The sequence below is a fragment of the Danio rerio genome, chromosome 25 (assembly GCF_052040795.2).
Source record: "Danio rerio strain M-AB ecotype USA chromosome 25, GRCz13ab, whole genome shotgun sequence".
NCBI classification, from domain to species: Eukaryota; Metazoa; Chordata; class Actinopteri; order Cypriniformes; family Danionidae; genus Danio; species Danio rerio.
The window spans coordinates 4,730,627-4,752,009 of record NC_141045.1 but is presented as its reverse complement, the minus strand read 5'-3'; the positions used below and the strand labels follow the sequence as shown (position 1 = coordinate 4,752,009).

At 37.4% G+C, this 21,383-nt stretch overlaps 2 protein-coding genes across 5 annotated transcripts; one reads left to right on the top strand and one right to left on the bottom strand.

Moving 5' to 3' along the window:
• Window positions 1-225: 225 nt before the first annotated feature.
• On the top strand, window positions 226-8,012 carry gatd1 (glutamine amidotransferase class 1 domain containing 1). Of its 2 annotated transcripts, NM_001037118.3 has the most exon segments (7): window positions 226-494; window positions 1,130-1,206; window positions 1,286-1,391; window positions 2,943-3,050; window positions 4,272-4,363; window positions 4,443-4,536; window positions 7,040-8,012. In NM_001037118.3, coding segments are annotated over 7 exon segments (642 nt in total). In that variant the 5' UTR covers window positions 226-445; the 3' UTR covers window positions 7,156-8,012.
• Window positions 8,002-20,803, bottom strand: chid1 (chitinase domain containing 1). Of its 3 annotated transcripts, XM_087310463.1 has the most exons (14): window positions 20,692-20,803; window positions 20,299-20,423; window positions 19,769-19,918; window positions 18,206-18,674; window positions 17,455-18,086; window positions 15,911-16,473; window positions 15,726-15,832; window positions 15,499-15,560; window positions 14,091-14,183; window positions 13,905-14,006; window positions 12,113-12,265; window positions 10,283-10,363; window positions 8,289-8,331; window positions 8,002-8,204 (listed from the first exon to the last, which is right to left on the bottom strand). In XM_087310463.1, exons 6-14 carry the CDS (start codon window positions 16,089-16,091, stop codon window positions 8,106-8,108), a joined length of 921 nt encoding a protein of 306 aa, XP_087166589.1. In that variant the 5' UTR covers window positions 16,092-16,473; window positions 17,455-18,086; window positions 18,206-18,674; window positions 19,769-19,918; window positions 20,299-20,423; window positions 20,692-20,803; the 3' UTR covers window positions 8,002-8,105.
• Window positions 20,804-21,383: the final 580 nt, after the last annotated feature.

The window sequence follows — 21,383 nt, the reverse complement described above, 5'->3', positions numbered from 1 at the left end:
TTATTACATTTTTTTCCCCTCAACCTCTCTGCAGCAGGGTAAGTTTAGGGTATTGGGGTTTGAATTATTGTAAAACCTTGAAAAAAAAAACAATAAAGATATGTTATACAAAAATATTCATTAAATATTTTTTTTAAATAAATGGAGTGATTTTTAACGCGACGTCCGTTGGTTGCTGAGCCATGCCACTATACATATGTATATCGGAACTAACTGTGCAGTAACCTGTTCATCCGGATACTTCTAACCGACGGACATCAAAACAACCCGCTGATCATATGATTTCAGTTTTGTGTTTTCAGCATAAATTCAATGGATTTATAATGATATGAATGCGTTTGTTTAGTAGCGCGTTGTTGGCGTTTGTATTATCATTATTCCTCATTAATGCTAATTCTCTAAAAACAACGGACAACGGTAAATTAATTGATAAATAGCGGCCATAATGACATCTAAACCGACTTGTCTGATTGTAGCCAGTGCTGCATCTGCAGGTAAGCCTCACCTCGTCAAATCAACACGCTTATTTTTGTGTTAACTTCTCTCATTTAATATTCAATGTATTCCACAAATGTTTTCATGAATAAAAATGTTCAAAGTAAGTGACCCCGAATGAAATAAACACTGATTCACATAAATAAATGACCATTTACAACACACTCAAAAAAATATTTTAAATTGTAATAATATTTCACAATATTGCCTCATTTTAATGTTTGCTATAAACAAATGCAGCCAAACGTCTTTGAACACGTTTTAAATTACTAATTATAATTAGACGTGTTTTCCCAGAGATGGGTAAGGGCATCCGCTGTGTAAAAACGTGCTGGATAAGTTGGCGGTTCATTCCGCTGTGGCGACCCCGGATTAATAAAGTGACTAAGCCGACAAGAAAATGAATGAATGAATTAGACGTGTGTTTATAAGCATGAAAACGTCTTTTGGACTTTTATTTATTTTAAGTGCATTAATAAACGATGATCTCCGAAAGCTGTGAAAATATCATTTACTCTTTGGTAAAACTATACTGTAATACGTTTATACATCTGTTTTCTGTTTAACAAGAATGTAAAGCATTAAGAAGTGTTATTTTTTCTATTTTAAAAATGTATATATGTATTTATTACAGGAGTTTCAGCCCGATCGTTCCAGCAGTGTTTTAATTTGTGCAATCCAGTGTTTAACTTGCAGACAGCGACACCTGGGGTAAAGAAACAGACATTGCATCTAAAAATAAATTTTATTTATTAAAAAAATTCTGTGCTGAAAGCTGTTTTATTAACAGGGTAAATCGATTGACTTTACCGGTGTGGACGATAGCACTGGCCGATGGGTGCAAGAGTTCAGCATCAAACCCTACGCAAACCCGGCCAAACTGGAGTCTATCGATGGTCTGAAATATCTCAGATTTAAAAAAAATGATCTCTGTTGGGGGTAATGCATTACAAATAACAGGAGTTACTTAACAAGCCGGTAGCCAGGGGTGGTTTGGGTGGTCCGAAAGAAACCCCCCCCCCCCCCCCTACTGACAAAGTGCAGAATTGGGCCTCTTCATGTGCTCATTTGTCCCATTTTTGACTACTATGCCAGTATAAATTGTGAAAATTACTGATAGAAGAAGGCTTTAAGACAAATGTATTGTTTTATTATTCGAGTGGCCTAATTGAGACTGAGGAAAGTTGAACGAGATGTTTTTATTTGCCTATAGGCTACACCTTTAGTTTAAAACAAGTTTTCTTTTTTTTATGATTTTTTTTATAAATTTTCTTTTTTTTTTGTATAAATGACGGATGATAATAAATTTGTATTAAAATTAAGTATTTTTTTTATAATTCTGTATTTTTTTTTAATTTAAAAAGCTAATCTCATAACATTATTTATAAAACTGTAATTATTTACAGTTTAAATGCAAATTTGTAAATAAATATTTGTAATAAACTAGTATGGTAAGCACTTTGTAGGAAATATTTTTAGTACATCAAAAAGTGTGGTTATGATCGTCATCTGACAAGCTGATTCAGCAATGATTAGTGCTTAAAATGCCAATACAATGAAGTATTTACACCTCATAATTGAATCGAAAATGAGGGGAATACCTGCAAAAAAGGTCAAAATTTTCAGAAAAAAGAACTACCTATTCCAATAAGCTGGGTACGGGCCTGCATAATAATATTACTTTTCTAAGTAACGAGTAAAGTAATGCATAACTTTAAAAAAAAAAGTAAGTAATAATATTTGAGTTGCTTTTAAAGATTTTGAATGCAAGTTAATTTTTAGCTTAATAAATTAATAAAAAAATAAATTACTGAATTAAAAGGAATATTTGACCCAACCAATAATAAAAAGTACAAAAGAGGAAACACACTGCTTTAAACTTGCATTAATCTGTATATACAGCATGTGTAGCTCTGGAGTCATGAAGTTCTCAGAAAATAACATGATCCTAAATGATTATTTGTGGTGTTTTTTTAAGTAAATGAAGGTGGAACAGTGCGTTGTTTATTGCAGAGCTCCTCTACTAAAAAAGAAGAAAAACTGAAAGAGATCAAGCCTTAGCCAGCTAAGAAAAAGTATTGCAAAAGTAACTCAAAAGAAACATAATCCATTACTTACCACAAAATGTAACTAAGTAACGCTACTCGTTGCTTTTTTGGGGAGTAACTCAATATTGTAAGGCAGGGGTTCTCAAACTCGGTCCTGTAGGGCCGGTGTCCTGCAGATTTTAACTCCAACTTGCCTCAACACACCTGCAAGGATGTTTCTAGAAAGCCTGGTGAAACCTTGATTAGCTAGCCCAGGTGTGTCTGATTGGGGCTGAAACTAAACTTTACAGGACACCGGCCCTCCAGGGCTGAGTGTGAATCCGTTGTAATGCATTACTTTCAAGAGTAACACTGAAAATAAGTGCATTAGGAAAAATCAGGATGTGTATTCTGTTTTAGGAGCCCGCTATCAGGCGCTGTTGATTCCCGACTGTCCCGGAGCCATGAATGATCTCGCCCACAGCGGGTCCCTCGCACGAATCCTCTCCCACTTCATTTCACAGCAAAGTGAGCATTTCTGCAGATATACTACTAGGGCTGCACAAAATATTGATATTGCATGTGTGTATCCACAATAGTCGCATCACCGGATCTGCAGAGTTGAGTTGGGGTAGTCTACAGTTCATAACATTGTGAGGTCATTGCAAAGTATGACCTTAGAGCAGGGTGGTCCAATTTTGGTCCTGGAGGGCCGGTGTCCTGCAGATTTTAGCTCCAACTTGCCTCAACACACCTGCATGGATGTTTCTAGAAAGCCTAGTGAGAGCTTGATTAGCTTGCCCAAGTGTGTCTGGTTGGGGTTGGAACTAAACTTTGCAGAACACCATCCCTCCAGAACTGAGTGCCTTGGAGTGATAGTTTGCATGTTTTAAAGCAGTGTTTCTCAACCAGCAAGCAGGACCACCAGCTCTGCACAGTTCCATATCTCCCTAACCAAACACACCTGATTGAGATCATCAGCCTTTAAGCGGATACTGACAGAGCAGTAATGAGTGTGACAGACAAAGGAGACATGCAAAACACGCAGTGCTGGTGGTCCTTCAGGAACGTGGTTGAGAACCACTGTTTTAAAGGGATAGATCTAAGACAGATCATAGATCATTTATTTTCTAAACTAGATATTTTGAAGAAAGCTGAAAACCTGTAAACATTCACCTCCATAGTGGATAAACAAATACTATTAAAGTCAACAGTTACAGATTTCTAACATTTTTTAAACATATTTCATGTTCAATACAAGAAAGAAAAAAAAACAAGTAAAGAGTAAGTAAATTTTTAGTTTTGAGTGATCTATCCCTTAAAATTTGTGACTCTGTGAGCATTTCAGGTGAATTTTTACCATTTAGGCACAATTAATTATAACATTTAATCTTAAAGATTAATTTTATATAATTATTTACGCAATGAGGACTATACAGTGTTATTTTGCATTTGAATATTCAATTTTGGTACTATTAGACTTAACTCTAAAACACTTCATTTGTATGGTTCTCTGTTTTATTTATCTATGCTTGTAATTATTTATATTTTATACAGATACACTCCCTACAAAATCACCCCAGTCGATGTATGATTGTCATCTGTTGAAATTGCATTCCAATCACAATATATAATCGCAGAAAAACCAGATATGGCAGTGTCAGTTTTGTTCCAGTGTCATGCAGCCCTATAATATACTGCAGATTTACAGGAAATATGTTTAATTGAGTCACGTTTGTGTGATTGTAGAGCCGGTGTGTGCTGTTGGACAGGGCGTAGCGGCTCTCTGCTGTGCTACTGAGGAGCAAAAGTGGATATTCAGTAGATACAGCATGACTGGGGTGAGTGATGAGAATCAGTGGATTTGTGATGGAATGGCATCAATTTAATAATTCAATGTGATGTTTTTTTTTTTTTCAGCCTTCTGTGTTTGAGTTGGTTCGCTCTTCTGAATTTGCCAATTTGCCGCTGATTGTGGAGGATTTTATCAAAGACAATGGCGGCTCTTACACAGGTGCGGTTTCTTTAAAATTGGGTACATTCACTGTGATGTCTGACATTATATTGCTGTATTTCAAATCTTCTGATAGCTTGAAAGTGTGAAATAACTTATTCTCAGTTTGTCCAAGAATAGGGAGGGTTTTTTTTTCTACAGTAGAACACTAAATAAGATTTTGAACTGAAAATGTGACCATGTGTCCTTAGTGAGTGATAAAATACAATAAAAAAGTCAATGTTACCAGCACTTTAAACACAAATTCAAGAGTTCACACTTAGCTGATGATTGATTATAAGCAAGTTTGGAATGCTGTCCCGGGAGAGAGCCCTGAGCTCAAAGGTTCTTGAGCCCTGGGCTCCCTCCCGTTTGGAGGGCGAGAGGGGAGCCTTGAGCTCAGGTAGATCTCGACAACTGCCCTTTGATAAAAACTGATGACTAAAAATTGAATGCTATGAAAAGACATGCTGCATGGTGAGAGATTAACTGTAGTGCAAAATTTAGATTTATCAGTTTACCTGCTGTGCATGTTTTTGGAATGTGGGAGGAAACCGGAGGACCCGGGGAAAACCCACGCAAGCACGGGAAGAACATGCAAACTACACACAGAAACGACCACCGGCCTGTTAAAGGACTAGAACCGGTGACGTTCTTGCTGTGAGGCGACAGTGCTTATCACTGGGCCACCGTGCCGCCCTATGGAGGGAAAGGTGAAGAGGTAGGGGTGGAAGGGGGGATTCTTCAAATCAAAGATGACTGTAGTAAAAAAAAAAAAAAACCTGGCTCTTTATAGTGGGTTAGGAATGGCCTGATTGGTGGCTCATGCATGCTAATGCAGAACCAGCCGTGTTCAATCATAATCACGTGCTCCTCTCGAAATTAGTTTATGAATAAACCTCACAAAACACATGCTAAACAAAAGTTGGTTAATCAAGGTCTTATGACGTGAAACATTTGTTTTTAAAAAAGTAACAACATTGGTATCTTTCATCCACTGCCTCAGCAAAGTTAGTTTTGTGTTCGCACACATTCAGACTTTCTCCTTGATAATATAATTTCAAAAAATAGTCTTTGGAAAGTCTAAATAGGGAAATAATATTAGCAGCCAATGACTAACAAAGTACAACATTGCTCATAGTCAATTAAATAGTGCTAATCAGGGGCGGACTGACCATCTGGCAATTCTGGCAAATGCCAGAAGGGCCGGACCAATTTTTAAATGTGGGCCGGTCAGTTTTTTTTTTTTCTTGTTTTTTTTTTTTTTTTTTTTTTAAATATGTATTGTTTTTACGTGCAGGCAGCTTTAATCTCTTGCTAGATGTGATATTATGATGTTGATAAAAAATATATATAAATAATAATATTAATAATAATAATAATAATAATAAATGTTAAGCATTTGGCCCAATTGGTGACGGCCGCCTGATTTCAAGATTGGACGACCCAATCCGAGGTCACCCGGACGTTATTAAAATCTGGCAAGAATGTCATATTATTTTACCATCTGTACACCAAAATAAATACTGAATGTGCGTGTCCGTGGGTGGGGCTGTGTCGGTGTGGTAATGTGGGCTGATGTGGCTACAGTGCCAGGGCTGAATTTTTGTCCCAGTCCGCCCCTGGTGCTAATGTTGTTTTGAAGTCTTGCATGCAATTTCTGACTGAATAATCAAAGTTCCATGACAAACAATATTGGGAGCTTGTAACAAGTTGTTACTGTTAAAAACTGAACAACTTTATCCTCAGCAAATTGTCTTGAGCACAGTGAATTACACTTGTAGCATCATGTGTTTGTAAACAACTTTTGATAGTTGCAGAATCATAAGTACAAATGCCATTTAATAAACAAAAATACACCTCAATAGCTAACAGGTCAAAAAGCTTAGGCTCTAAATTGTTGTAAATTAGCCGTTTGCTAATTGATGAGTTTTTAATTCAAGTGTACTTGAATTAATTTGGTAGTTTTGTGGCTAAGTTATAGTGAAACATTTAGCTTTGGTTGTCATAAAATAAAATGGATTTATTAATCTATTTTAAAATCTGAAGAACAAATCAAGAACAATTAAAATATGTAATTCTGCGTTTCTTTTTAGCATAAAGTTCTTCTCAAGAGTTTATTTTTTCTTGCTAACTACCTAGCTTTTGTCATTGAATGGCTATCCTGAGGTAAATTTGTTAGCTCCTGTTTAATCACGTACGCTACTGAGCAGTTTGTTAACCAACACATTTTTGACAATATTCAACATACCTTTTGTTGTTCGTTCATGTTTCTTGCGTAATTTAAACCACTGGAAGTAATAAATAAATAAGAGATGACTTCCGATTTCTTCCAAAAGCGATGTGTCGCGGTCACGCGCACACTAAAAGAGCGCCAAAACGGCATTGTTTGAAACGGACTGAAAATAAATTTTCATCAGCATTATGACGATTTTATTTTTGTGACTTCTGTTTAATCTTCGCATTTTTATGTTAAGATTCGTTTTTGTTTCGAACTAAATTAAATCCCTGAATTTCTTCACAGCCAGCATCGAGGACGCCGTTCACGTCGTCCTGGACCGCCATCTTATCACGGGGCAGAACATTCAGTCCACAACAGCAGCCGTCAATAACCTGATTCTGCTCTGTAACAACAGATAAACGCTTCAGTGGTTATGAACAAGGGACCAAAGTTAACAAAGTTATCACGTTTTGAATTGAAAGCACACACACACTGACAAACATGAAATCATTCCATTATCACTCCAAATATATTACATCCACATATATTTCTCCAGAGTTCAAAGAAGTGTTACACTTTCGAATAAGGTTGTATTAGTTCATGTTAGTTAGTGATTTACTAACAAGAACGATACATTTATTATTCATTAACATTCATAAAGTTGTTCTTGTTAACTTTTAAACAACTCTAGTTGTTTAGCAAGCATGAATTTGGACTCTCCGAATGCATAAATCATGGAGATATCAATTTAAATTCGGATGTTTTGTCTGTGTATAAAATATGAATGTGTGATCTGAAGTGAGATTCATAGATTTAGACGAGCTTTATAAATAAATAACTGGATGCCACTGCAGTAAAAAAGCAGTGTTTTTACCTCAAAGTTGATAATAAAACAGAAATAATTAAAGTGGAATATTTCAACTTTGAACCTTCTGACTAACATTTGTGATATTCATTAATTTCAATCTTTGTTTACTGAGTGTTGTGTTGTGGGTAAAACTTTTGAACAGTCTCAAAGTGTAAGATGATGCAGGAAATCCTGTGCATGTCTTGTTGATTTGTTCTGAGATACTTGCTGCTTTTGATTTACATCCAATAATAATCTTGTGCTGCTGTAATATGCTAAAATCTGGAAAAAAAAAAAGAAAAGAGGAATCCACAAATGTGCGAAGTGCAGTATTGCGAACATAATACAGTATGAAGAAATTAAATCTGTATCAAGTGGAATTAATTGCATTCCTAAAAGGTAAATAAATGATGACACATAATTAAAAATAATTTTATTGGCATGCTCAACAACTGAATTGGTCATAAATATCTGAAGTGCTCTGATAAATCACACTTTATTATTTGGAAGATGGAGATCAGGTCACAAAAGATCGTAGAAATAATCCAGTCCTTGACCCAATTCCCACATGGAAATTCCCGTTCCCAATTCTGCTGCCAAAGAGATACGAAGCTGGAGAAACTAGAGGAGAAAGAGAAATATAAGTAAATAATACCCACAATCCACTGTGATGTTTTGTACTATTATTCACCATCACAAAGTTACCTTTAAAGTGGGGTAGTAAACGACATGCTTTACTCCATTATTCCTGCAAACACATAAATAAATTGTTATAAGATTTGCTCTCTGATACTATAATTAAAAGTGAGCTTATTGTATAAACAGCCAAATTTCCACTGTCAGACCAGTGCGAGCCAGGGGGTTTAATCAGGCCATGCCAATAACCTGGGAGACTGAAAAGTGAGGCCGAAATCATGTCGTGTTTCCACTGTTGGGACAATAGTTTGCAATGCATCATCCAAACCCCGCCCCCAGAACGTCCCCCAAATCAAATGTCACACAACCCACCCAGTTCAGCGAGAATCAGGCAGATTAAGCACACCATCACGAAATAATTAAAATGAAGACAACCGAAACTAAGAAATTACACGTTACTGTACAGCATTACATTATTATGTCTATACCAAGCGGCAACCTCCCGCTCTCTCTCAGGAAGCCAATACGGAAGTAACTAAAACTGCAATTCATCCGAAATTCCGCTAGTCCTGGCCGCTCCTGGCTCCAAAACAGAGCAAATTTCAATTGAGCGCACTGTCAGAATGGCCAACTTCACAGCAGAAAAAAGGTGTTTACAGCCTGCTACAAAAAACGATTTTGGTTAATACAGCTAATATTACCCTTCATGACAACTGTGAGGGGGTGAATTTTTTATAACTCATCCGTTTCCTTTATATTAAGTTATATTAAGTTTGCATAATTAAGGGCGTGGTCACTTGAGTGACAGCTAGGTCTTGCTGGTCGCCATCACGTCACCTCAGCTGAATCCTGCAGATTAGCCACTGATCTCGGCATATTTATCGTATTTCTGTGTTGTTTTATGTGGCTTTACACAGTCGACTGTCTTTTGGACTTGTTTCCTACATTTATGCGATGGAATGTCATGCTGAGTGCACTTAATTGTGCTCACAAACCATTCACGTGGCCTCCGTTTCCCATGTGAGTAAAGTTATATACTTATATACCATCTCTATACATGTATTAGTTTTATTTTAGATAATTTATCATTTATATTTAGAGCTGTAATGCACTCCAGAATCTGTCAGATTGATCAGCTGTAGGCTCTAGATCAGTCATCTGAAGTGTTGTCATACAGTGTTATGCTGGATTTCATCAATAGTCTTGCATTTACTAACACAGACTATATCTGAAGGGTTTGGAAGTAATTTGCGTTTTCCTCCTGTTGAAAAACGTCATAAGAACAATGTTTAGTGGCTCTTTGTATTACAGCAGTGTTTTTAAAAGTCTAAACACTTTATTGATATAGTGTACAACCAAGCACAAGTGGTCAGAATACAAACGAGTCACAGGTGATAAAGTATTAAGCGTTTCTCCCAAAGTAAAGTGTGTCTGAACCAGGTCCAAGCTAAATGCCAGCAGGTGTCTGTAGCTCCGCTCACTCTCCGCCTATTTGCCCTTGTTTGGTATCCCGCCGTGGGTGTGATGACACGCAAACAAAATGGCGACGGTTGGCCTCGCCTACTTGTGGCTTCTTTTGCGCTCTTTAGAAACCTATGGGTGACGTCACGGATACTACGTCCATATATTTTACAGTCTATGGTCTATACACATAAGCCTACGAATTTTCATTCATTATATTCATTTACTCGCCGACCGACTGTTGGCATCGAGTGGTCTCGCCACTAATGGAGGGATGACCCAGAGCACCATCGATGATGTAATCGCACATAATATGGCGCATGTACTCATGCGTGCGATCGATCTGAAACTAGCATAATTGTGGCACACCATCTTTACCAGACTCAGGCAAACTCCGCCTCTGCTATTACTCCACCCTGAAGCCCCATCTTTGGCTCAAGGTATTTGGGCCTAAGGAAGTCCCGCTTTGGCCCGATCAGGCCCCGGATGTGACTGGAAACGTGGCTATTGTAAACTTTGCATCAGATCAATTATATTACTATTCTGAGATAGGTCTGGCCATTTCTTTGTGATTTGCATTAGATGGTGTACGTGTGTTTGACCTTTTATAATTGAAGAAATGTTCTCCGGTATTTTCGTCCCACTGCAGTTTGGGTTTCACTTCCTTCAGCAGCTCAATATACCTGTGTGAACATGAAGATTAAATATGAACTTCTGTTCTGACAGCTACTATCATCTCAAATGAAGAGATGACAGCACCTGAACATGTTCAGTTTACAGAATATAGACACAATTGTGCTTTACTCAATCACAAAACTGGATTATTTCAGATTCAAGACAAAAAAAAAAACTACATAATTAAATGCAACTTTTAGCTAATTGAAAGTTTATTTGCCAAGGCATTTTTAAGCACAACTGAATTCATAAACTAATATACATTTTAATAACAATGAAATATGAAATCTATTATGTTCAATGCAGTTAATGCATTTAGCTAATTTGATGCTTATATTTAAATAATTCACTATAGTTAAAGTCAAACAAATCAAATTTTTAAAGATTAAAACTTTTTAATGACATGAAAAACTCGAGTATAAAACTTTACCATAAAATGAGATTTTTCGGTCTCATCAAAACAAACAAAAAAAAAATTGTTAACTATCTTACAAAAAAACTCATGATAACGGTCCAAAAAGTAGTGGCCCATATTTATATGTTAGGAAAAAATATGAGATAAAAATGTAAAAAAAATAGCAAAAATGTAGAGAAACAAAAAATATATAAATAATTAAAAAAAAAACTATTTTACATGAATTTAAATGTTTAAAATATTTGGTCCCACTTTATATTAAGTGTCCTTAACTACTATGTACTTACATCAAAAAATAAATACAATGTACCTACTGTGTTTATAAAGTATTTGAGAACACTTGTGGTGCTTTTGAGTTGGGATAGAGGTTGGTTTATGGACAGGTTTGGTGGTGTGGGTAGGTTTAGGGGTGGGTTTAGGTGTAAGGGATGGTCAATAGTGTATTTACAAATGTAATTACAAAAGTTAATTACAGATGTAATTACATACATCTATTTAATCAAGCATAAGTACACCGTAAATACATGTATTTATACAATAAGTACATTGTAACAAACTATTAGTTCCTTTGTAAGTACATATTAGTTAAGGCCACTTAATATAAAGTGGGACCAAATATTTTAATGAATATATATGTTTTATTAAAATGCACCAAAGTATATGAACTATAGCCACTGATAAATGGATAAAAATATTCTTTTTCAAAATGGGATAAAAGTATATATAAAATTCATACAATATTTTTTTTTTTTTAATTCTACAATAGTTTTAGGACAACTTTGAGGAAACGTGACGATCCACTTCAAATGTTGTCTGCATAAGTCAAACGTACATCTAAATATATATACAGTTGAAGTCAGAATTATTAGCCCCCCTGAATTATTTTTTCTCTGTTTTCTGTTTAACAGAGAGCAGATTTTCTTCAACACATTTCTAACCATAATAGTTTTAATAACTCATCTCTAATAACTGATTTATTTTATCTTTGCCATGATGACAGTAAATAATATTTGACTAGATATTTTTCAAAACACTTCTATACAGCTTATAGAGGCTAATAATTATGTCCTTAAAATGGTGTTAAATTTTTTTAACTGCTTTTATGTTAGCCGAAATAAAGCAAATAAGAAGAAAAAATATTATCAGACATACTGTTAAAATTTCCTATATAAAATATAAAAATATTCTATAATTTCATATTCAAATATATTATAATTTTGAGCTCATTTTAAAAATAAGCTGTAAATATAACACTTGAAGGTAAAAACGCATCATGGTAAACCCAATTGTAAAATATGTTAAATAATTTTAACCTGAGAGACAAATTAAAAAAACAATGTACCTGGCACCCAGCAGTGGCTCCGCTCCGCCATGGCTGCTGAAGTCCAGTCCGTACATGTTGACTCCCAGCAGGATTTTGTGTCTCCACTGGTTCTCGGGAGCGAGCTGAAGGACACACTCTCTGACCCACGGCAGCGGAGCGCTTGGACCTGGCCTGAAACACAACACCATCACAGAGAAAATGAACCGGAAGCTGTGACAGTGTTTCTTTTTTCTAGAAAAACTAAATATTAAAAGAGAAAACAGTGGGCGTGGCTTGTTTTGTTCTACTGGGAGCTGATTGGATGTAGTAAAGAAGGCATTTTATTTAGAAAGATGGGAACAGGATTTGGGGAGAGTTTTTACAACCTCATCCTCCTCCACATTTCTGTTTGTTGCCAAAACTGACAGCTGGAGGGGCTCAAATGTTAGCGGGAAATGGACGTTTGTAAAATTTCAGTATTGATTGGTATTGAATTCCAGTATCGTGAAAACCCTTGTGTTATCAGAAGGTGAACTGAAACTGGTGTGTGACTGCAAGGCATGATGGGATTTGTAGCTTGGGGGAAAGACACCACTGCTGGTGATTATAACAATACAAAACACATAGTAACAAGAACCTTTAGTAAATAATTTTAATGGTTTAGCTAATCATTTAATTATTTGGGGGCGGGGATTTTGTTGTCTATTAAAGAATGTGATCTCTATTTTAAAACAGCAAAATCACGTTTCCACATTTATCCAGAATCGTCCAGCGATACAGTCTTAATTAAATTACAATAGCATCTCAATCGTAAGGGTGTCACGATCCTCCAAATCCTCGATTCGATTACATTTTCGATTCTAAAGGCACAATTCGATTTTCGATTATGAATAACTAATTATTTAATGACCAATTAATTATTTGTAGCCTAACGCTTAAACTACCTGACCTGCATGGTCTTTGTTTTACCCATAAACAAATCATACAGTAAATGAATAAAGGCAAGATACACACATAATTTCCACCTGTCAATCTCTTTTTCTGCGGGACTCGTGAATAGGCAGTGATCTGTGTCGTTATAATGGCGTCGGTAAAAAAAGACGCACAACCAACAGGAACCAGCCAACAGTATCCGAGGTGTTCGCTAAAATGACTAAGTACAAGTGAGTGAAAGACTGAAGCAGTCCTCTGACTGCCTGGACCTGCTGTCTCGAGCGCATGGCTGTGTGTGCGTCTGTGTGGTCACGTGATGTGCATTTTCAGAGGTAGAGAGGAAGGAGGGCTGCTCAGAAATGCTACACGCCACTGTGGATGTCAAATTGTTGCCGTTCTAAAATGCCATTTAAAAACAAAGACAGTGTAAACAGGGCCTGAGTGTGTACTTATCGCGAGCGGATTTGCAACGGGTGCGGGCGGAGGATCGCGATGCCGGTGTTGTCTATCGGACGAACTGTACATAATGCGTACATGGCAGAGCTTGCAAAACTGTGTTTTTTTTTGTCGACAACACAAACGTTGTCAACATAACTCACTGGAAATCCAAAATGCTTACACACCGGCGACTTCATTGAAAGAGGAGAGGGTTTAAGTTCTGTCGACGGGTCTCCTGCTTCTGCAGTTTAACAAGCACTTCAACAAGCCTGTTTTTTCCCCGCTTGGCAAGCCAAGCTGACGTGACATGGGGGCGTGGCAGCATCGACGATTCTATTTTTTGATTCGATAATCGAAATTGACCATAAATTTTGATCGATTTCGATTAAAAATCAAAATCGTGACACCCCTACTCAATCGTACTGGAATCGCATTGACAGAAAATAAAGCACCGTCTGACCTGCCGGGTCCTGAGTAATCGTAGGTCATCAGACTGAAGGCGTCCACCACCGGTGCCAGTTTCTCAAAATCATCCCGTCCAAACATGCCCGGCTGACCAGTGCTGAACATGACAAAGAAACACATTCAAATCAAAGAGCTATGAATGCTGGGAAAAACAAAACAAAAAAATGTGTGTAATTTATACCCCGGTGCGACTGATGGAGGGATGACCAGCACACAGGTCAATTTCCCAGCATTCAGAGTCTCACACAGGTGAGTGACCAGGTGCACCAGCTCTCTGAAACACACACACACACACACACACACACACAGACACAGACACACACACACACACACACACACACAGACACACACACAGTGATTCAATATCAGAATATTATTATGAATGATCTTCTACAAATCAGGCTTTGCAGGATAAATTTGATCTATTTTTAATAATAACAAAAATACATTTAATTATCATTCATGTATACATCTAAATGATTTACATTTTTCAAAAATGTTTTTTTAATTTAATTAAAATCTCACGGCAAGTCAGTATTTTCAGGTAAAAGGGGTTCAGCTGGAGTGTGTGTATAGATAAACCCACAGTTTTAATTTAATATTTATTTACATACTAAGACAGCTTTAATGTTATTTTTCATTTTAATTAGTACAATTTTGACATGTTTTGGCATGTTTTCTATATTTCTATTTATCTAGCTTTTATTTTAGTACAAGTAATTTTTTTGCCACTTTGACTTAATGGGCCCTATCATCATACACCCGGCACAATACGTGTTTGCCCCAACGTGTAAATATAGTGTAGCTTTTTCAGTTTATTCATGACAACTTGCTTTTGTATAATGTTATTATTATTAGCAGTATTATTTATTATATGCGTATTTATATTTGTTTTATTAAAAACAAGCTTAGATTTGTCCACCTGTTTGACCATATGAGGCACAGCATGTGTATTTGGAAATAACGGAGTTTTTTGAGCACACTTCGTTATTATTGTTCATTTATTCGTTTGCTGGAAATTAGACCTGAATTTAGAAATAGTTTTGAAACAAATCTTTGCGCTTTAATTATGTAATTAAATTATTTACATAGGCTAATGGATGTCTACGTCGCCTACAACATCGTTTCCTTATCCACAAAAGAGAGAAAGTGAAAGTAAAGGTCAATTCGAGGAGGCTCGTTCTTTATTCTTGTGCTGCAGATGCTCTGTTTAACTGTTTTCTCACTAGTGAATTGTTCAGTTTTTCCACTTACAAAGTCCACCATGTTATAGCAAATGCGCCATGGCATGACGCAACAAACTCTTAAAGGGAATGGGAGATGAGATGCTGATTAGATTATTCTCATAACACACCTATAACTCGTTAATACAATATACACAGCCTTGTTAGACCATGCGCCGTGGCGCAGAGTCTATTTTTCCATCCCTAAAATAGCAAAAGTCAATTCAGACACGCCCTTAATGCTTCTGTGCCATGCGCTTTAGACTTTGTGCCTAAATCTTTAAAATAGAGCCCAATCTCAGTAAGTCGACATTTATCTATTTTTTTGTTGTTGCTTTTTTTGAGTTAACATGCACACAGTCTTACTTTCTTTTGTTTCCTCCAAGCTGACTCCATAACTCCAGTGTGTATCCATCAAATCCTTCAGCCTGACGAGAAAAATTACAGTCAGCGTTTCCTCACCATCACCAAATAATACTATTTTATGAATTGGAGAGCTTAAGCGCATATCCACAATCAGTCATTTTAGTTGTTTTGCTATCAGTCACAAAACACACACACAAATGCAGCACATATATCCATATTCACAGCACCTTAGCCACCTCCAGCGCCTCTCGACCCAACTCCTCCATCTCGTCCTCGCTGTCCAGAACACTCATATAATCCTGATACGACCATCCATCAAATAGCAGCCGAGGAACTGAGAGAAACGCACACTGACAACCTGATACTTTCAGCTAATGATGATCAACCTCAATGACTTCAAACACACACTCACGCATTTTGTTTTTCTTATTGGCTTTCCTCACAGCTTTGACCCAACCTGCGAACAGATGAGCTTTATTAGTTCCTCTTTTTCCGTAATGTATGATTACTAGTCGAGCTGTAGCAAAAAATCTAATTGAGAAAAGATTCTGCATCAATTCAGAGACTTCCTGTGTGCATTGTGACTCTCTCATGAATTTTGAGCTTAGTTTTAATAGCAGATAGCATTGGGAAGCCTAGAACGCCATCTGCTGTTAACAATGGACTAGCCTAGTATGTCATCTGCTATTAAAAACTAGCCTAGAGCACCATCTGCTGTTAAAAACTAGCCTAGAGCGCCATTTCCTGTTAAAAACTAGCCTAGAGCGCCATCTGCTATTCAAACTAGCATAGAGCACTATCTGATGTTAAAAACTAGCCTAGAGCGACATCTGCTGTTAAAAACTAGCCTAGAGCGACATCTGTTGTTAAAAACTTGTGTAGAGCGCTATCTCCTATTGAAACTAGCCTAGAGCACCATCTGCTGTTAAAAACTAGCCTAGAGCAACATCTGCTGTTAAAAACTAGCATAGAGCACTGTAGCTCCCTCCAGCAACAAACGAGCAAGAGTCTATGATTTCTACTGACTGGTTTATTTTCATAGCAAGTCTTCAGTTCTCAACATAGAGCAAACCACAAGACATCAGGGGTGTACCAGACGTAAGAACTAAAAAACATACAACAATGAATTACAACAGTGCATTTCCATATCAAATTAATCCAAATCACCACATTATGGTCACACATAACACTGGATCACATAATCTTAACTAATACAATTTAACTTTATAAATAGCACCGCTCATAAACAAACAGTTAAATGCACACACCAAACAAACAGCAACAACAACACCACACTTCAAATCAAACAAAACCAACAAATCATACAAAACAAACATACCTCATTGGCTGGTTACGGAAGGGAGAAACTCAAGAAAAGCATAAGCATTCCTTAGCTTGTTGAATGCTTGGAAGTGAATGCATTGGTCTCTCTACTCACAGTGGTGCATCATTTTTATAGTTCCCCCTGAAATTAGCTCCGCCTTAATTAGTTCCTAGGTGAACTGGCATAAGATCTTAAACACACATGACATCTGCTACACTCCCACCAAATCACTTGTGATTTTTTCCTGTTTTATAAATCACACTTAAACACAATTATGAAAAATAATGCAACCCATGGAGTGATAGTGTGAAATCAAGCAGTCTTCAATCAGCTTCAAGAAGAATGACTACCTTCTGTATTGGACGCTCAAGGTAACTTGGTTTAGACAATCGCTTACCCTTTCCATCAAGCGAAGAGTCACTCATTAACAACTTGACTTGTCTCACTTTGCCATCCTTTCCTTGGTACACGTCTACCACCTTTGCCAATTTCCACTTGTTACGTGGTGAAACATCATCTTTAAGGATTACTATGTCATTCACTTTAACATTCCTGCGATTCTTATTCCATTTCTGTCTTTGCTGAAGATGATTACTTAAGATTTAAACACACATGACATCTGCTACAAGCACCATCTGCTATTAAAACTAGCCTAGAGCACTATCTGATGTTAAAAACTAGCCTAGAGCGCTATTAAAAATGCTATTAAAAGCGCTATTAAAAACTAGCCTAGAGCATCGTATGCTATTTCAAACTAGCCAAGAGCACTGTCTGCTATTAAAAACTGCTATTACAAACTAACTTAGAGCACCATCTGCTGATAAAAACTAGCCTCGAGCACCACCTGCTTTAAAAAACTAGTCCAAAGCACCATCTGCTGTTAAAAACTAGCCTAGAGCGCCATCTGCTGTTAAAAAATTGCCTAGAGCGTCATCTGCAGTTAAAAAGTAGCCTAGAGCGCCATCTGCTGTTGAAAAATAGCCTAGAGCGCCATCTGTTGTTAAAAACTAGCCTAGAGCACCATCGATTGTTCAAAACTAGCCTAAAGCGCCATCTGTCGTTAAAAACTAGCCTAGAGCACCACTTGCTGTTAAAAACTAGCCTAGAGCACCATCTGTCGTTAAACACTAGCCTAGTGCGCCATCTGCTGTTAAACACTAGCATAGAACGCCATCTGCTGTTAAAAACTAGCCTAGAGCGCCATCTGCTGTTAAAAAATTGCCTAGAGCGTCATCTGCAGTTAAAAAGTAGCCTAGAGCGCCATCTGCTGATAAAAAATAGCCTGAGCGCCATCTGTTGTTAAAAACTAGCCTAGAGCACCATCAATTGTTCAAAACTAGCCTAAAGCGCCATCTGTCGTTAAAAACTAGCCTAGAGCACCACTTGCTGTTAAAAACTAGCCTAGAGCACCATCTGTCGTTAAACACTAGCTTAGTGCGCCATCTGCTGTTAAACACTAGCATAGAATGCCATCTGCTGTTAAAAACTAGCCTAGAGCGCCTTCTGCTGTTAAAAACTAGCCTAGAGCGCCATCTGCTGTTAAAAACTAGCGCAGAGTGCTATTTGCTGTTAAAAACTAGCCTAGAGCGACATCTGCTGTTAAAAACTAGCCTAGAGCACCATCTGCTGTTAAAAACTAGCCTAGAGCATTATCTGCTATTAAAACTAGCCTAGATTTATCTCCACAGCTTTAACAGAGTTGTATGAAGGTGTTCAGACCAGGGTCGTGGTCATGCAGGCCGGTAATGTGGAAGCTCTCTGGTCCCCTCCGTCTCAGCTGGAGCCACACCGGAGACACAGACGTCAGCTTGGGGCCAAACAGCTTAGCGATGTCATATCCATGAGAATTCCACTTATCAGAGGGAAAATGAATAGATTCAAAAAAGAGAGAGACGGCTTGATGGATAGGCAGATAGATTTACAACAGACAGATAGATAGATGGATGGATGGATGGATGGATGGATGGATAGATAGGTTAGATGGATGTAAATATGGTCAGATTGATAGATGGATAATGGATGGATAGGTAGACAGAAATGGATGATGGATGGACGGACAGACGGGATGGATAAATGGACAGATAGATGAGAAATAAATGGATGGATAGATTGATGATGGACAGTGGATATATGAATAGATAGAGGACAATAAATAAGCTGATGGATGGAATGATGGATGGATAGATAGATGATTGACAGATGGATAGAGAGATTGATGAATGGATAGGAGATTGATGAAAATATGGAGAGATGAACAACATGACAGATGTTGTTGGACAACAGACAGAAAGACATGAATGGACAAATGGATGGACTGATAGATGAATGGATGGATGGAGGCATGGATAGAGAGATGGATAGTTAGATAGATATAAATAGATGGATGGATGGATAGATAGATGGATAGATAGATATAAATAGATGGATGGATGAACGGATGGATGGATGGATAAATGGACGGATAGATAGATGGATGGATGGAGAGAGAGTGAGAGTGAGAGAGAGAAATGGATGGATGGATGGATGGATGGATGGATGGATGGATGGATGGACGGACGGACAGATAGATGGATCGATGGATAGACAGATAGATGGCAGACAAAATAATGGACGAATAGGTGGATGTAAAGAATGGATAGATCTGATGGACAATACAGATGGAGGGATGATAGACAGATGGATGGATGGACAGATGGACAGATAGATAGATGGATGGATGGATGGATGGATGGATGGATGGATGGATGGATGGATGGATGGATGGATGGATGGATGGATGGATGGATGGATGGATGGATGGATGGATGGATGGATGGATGGATGGATGGATGGATGGATAGATAGATGGATGGATGGATAGATGGATGGATGGAGGAATGTCAGACAAATGGATAGATGAATGGAAGGATCGACAGATGGACGATGGATATGTAGACAGACACTCACAGGTGTGATGTATCCCAGCACTGCGCCTTTAAATTGCCTTGTATTGATGCACTGATGACAGAACCTTTTCTCTTCTCTCACGATGTCCCTCCACTGAGGGTCCGTCACCACCAGACCCCGATCCTGTGCAGGACGTTCCGCCACTGAGCTCTGCAGAAACACACACACTTAAAAACACAAAATAAAAGTCATAAAATATTTAAAGCTAACAGAATATTGAGTAGGAGGTGGAGCTTTCATTTTTGTGCATCATAGCAAACTAACAGTAAAAGGGGCGTGGCTAAGAATATTGCTATGGAAGCCCTCAATTCAATTCTGAATTTTGACAGATTACCAAAACATTTTTTTTTGTCTCAGTTGATTAACTTGCACTCATTAATTACTCCATTTAATAATAGCAATGTGAGCTAACAAAATAAAAAATGTACATTTTCAATTCACATGGACTTTAAAAACGGGCATCCCACAGAAATCTCGCACACACGTCAGCTGAGTAAAGCTGAGTAAAACTGTTCCCAGGTCAGTCTCACCTCTGCCTCCTGAACCTTACTGGCTTTTTTGGCATCAGTCTTTGACAATGTGCTTCTGACAACAGGAAGCAGCAAACAGACAAGCAGAAATGTCCAATCTGCTCTCATTTCCGCGCCTCTGCTGTCTGAGGAGACACATACAGACCATGACGCTGTGTATACACTGTTTAATATGCTATATAAACACTGCAGGAAATTAATACGGTATCAGCATTTGATATCAATAGTACAGTATGGTACCGTCCTAGTATCAATTAGGTAACGTTAAAACTGTGGCGTTTGCATCTTGACTGTCATAAAGCAACCGAAGTGCAGCATTAAAAGCACATGTGCTGCTGATTATCGCAATGAAACATGTCGATTTCATCTGCTGAGACAAACCCATTCACTCACCCGAGTATGTGTCTAATATGAGCGTTTAATCTGCGCTTTAAATGATCATGATATTCAGCATAGATGATGTGGACGTTCAGGTTTGACAGACTGTGTGCTTTTAATGTCACGTGACTGAAAAAGCTGTACGTGTCAAAATAAAAGCCCCCCCCCCCTTGGGTGATTCGTTTGCTTTTTTCGGGACAAAAAAACAACTACACTTTGAAAAAAGAAATGCTGGGATCCACACGATCGATTTGTGTTGGGACGACATGAAGGAATAAAGTTAGCTTATTTTTATTTATTTATTTTTTTACAAAATGAAGTGGATTGAACATGGAACAATTAAGTTGTCCTAAACTTGTCCTAACTTATTTTTACTTTTTAAGTAGTTTGAACAAACAGCAAATATCATTTTTTTTAAAATGGTATAATATTTTTTTAAAGCTGAAATCTACAAATAAAAATACATGTAATGACGGTTTCTACAGCTAAACATCCTGTCAGGCGTATTTATAATGATATTAATTCAATGACATCAAAAGGCTCAGCATGCTGGCTTCCACACGGCCGATTTGTGTTGGGACAACATGAAGAAATTAAGTTAGCTTATTGTTTTTTTTTTTTTTTTTTACCAATTAAAGTGGATTAAACATTGAACAACTAAACTGTCTTAAAAAAAAACCCTCAAGATTTGTGTTGTTTTAGCTTAT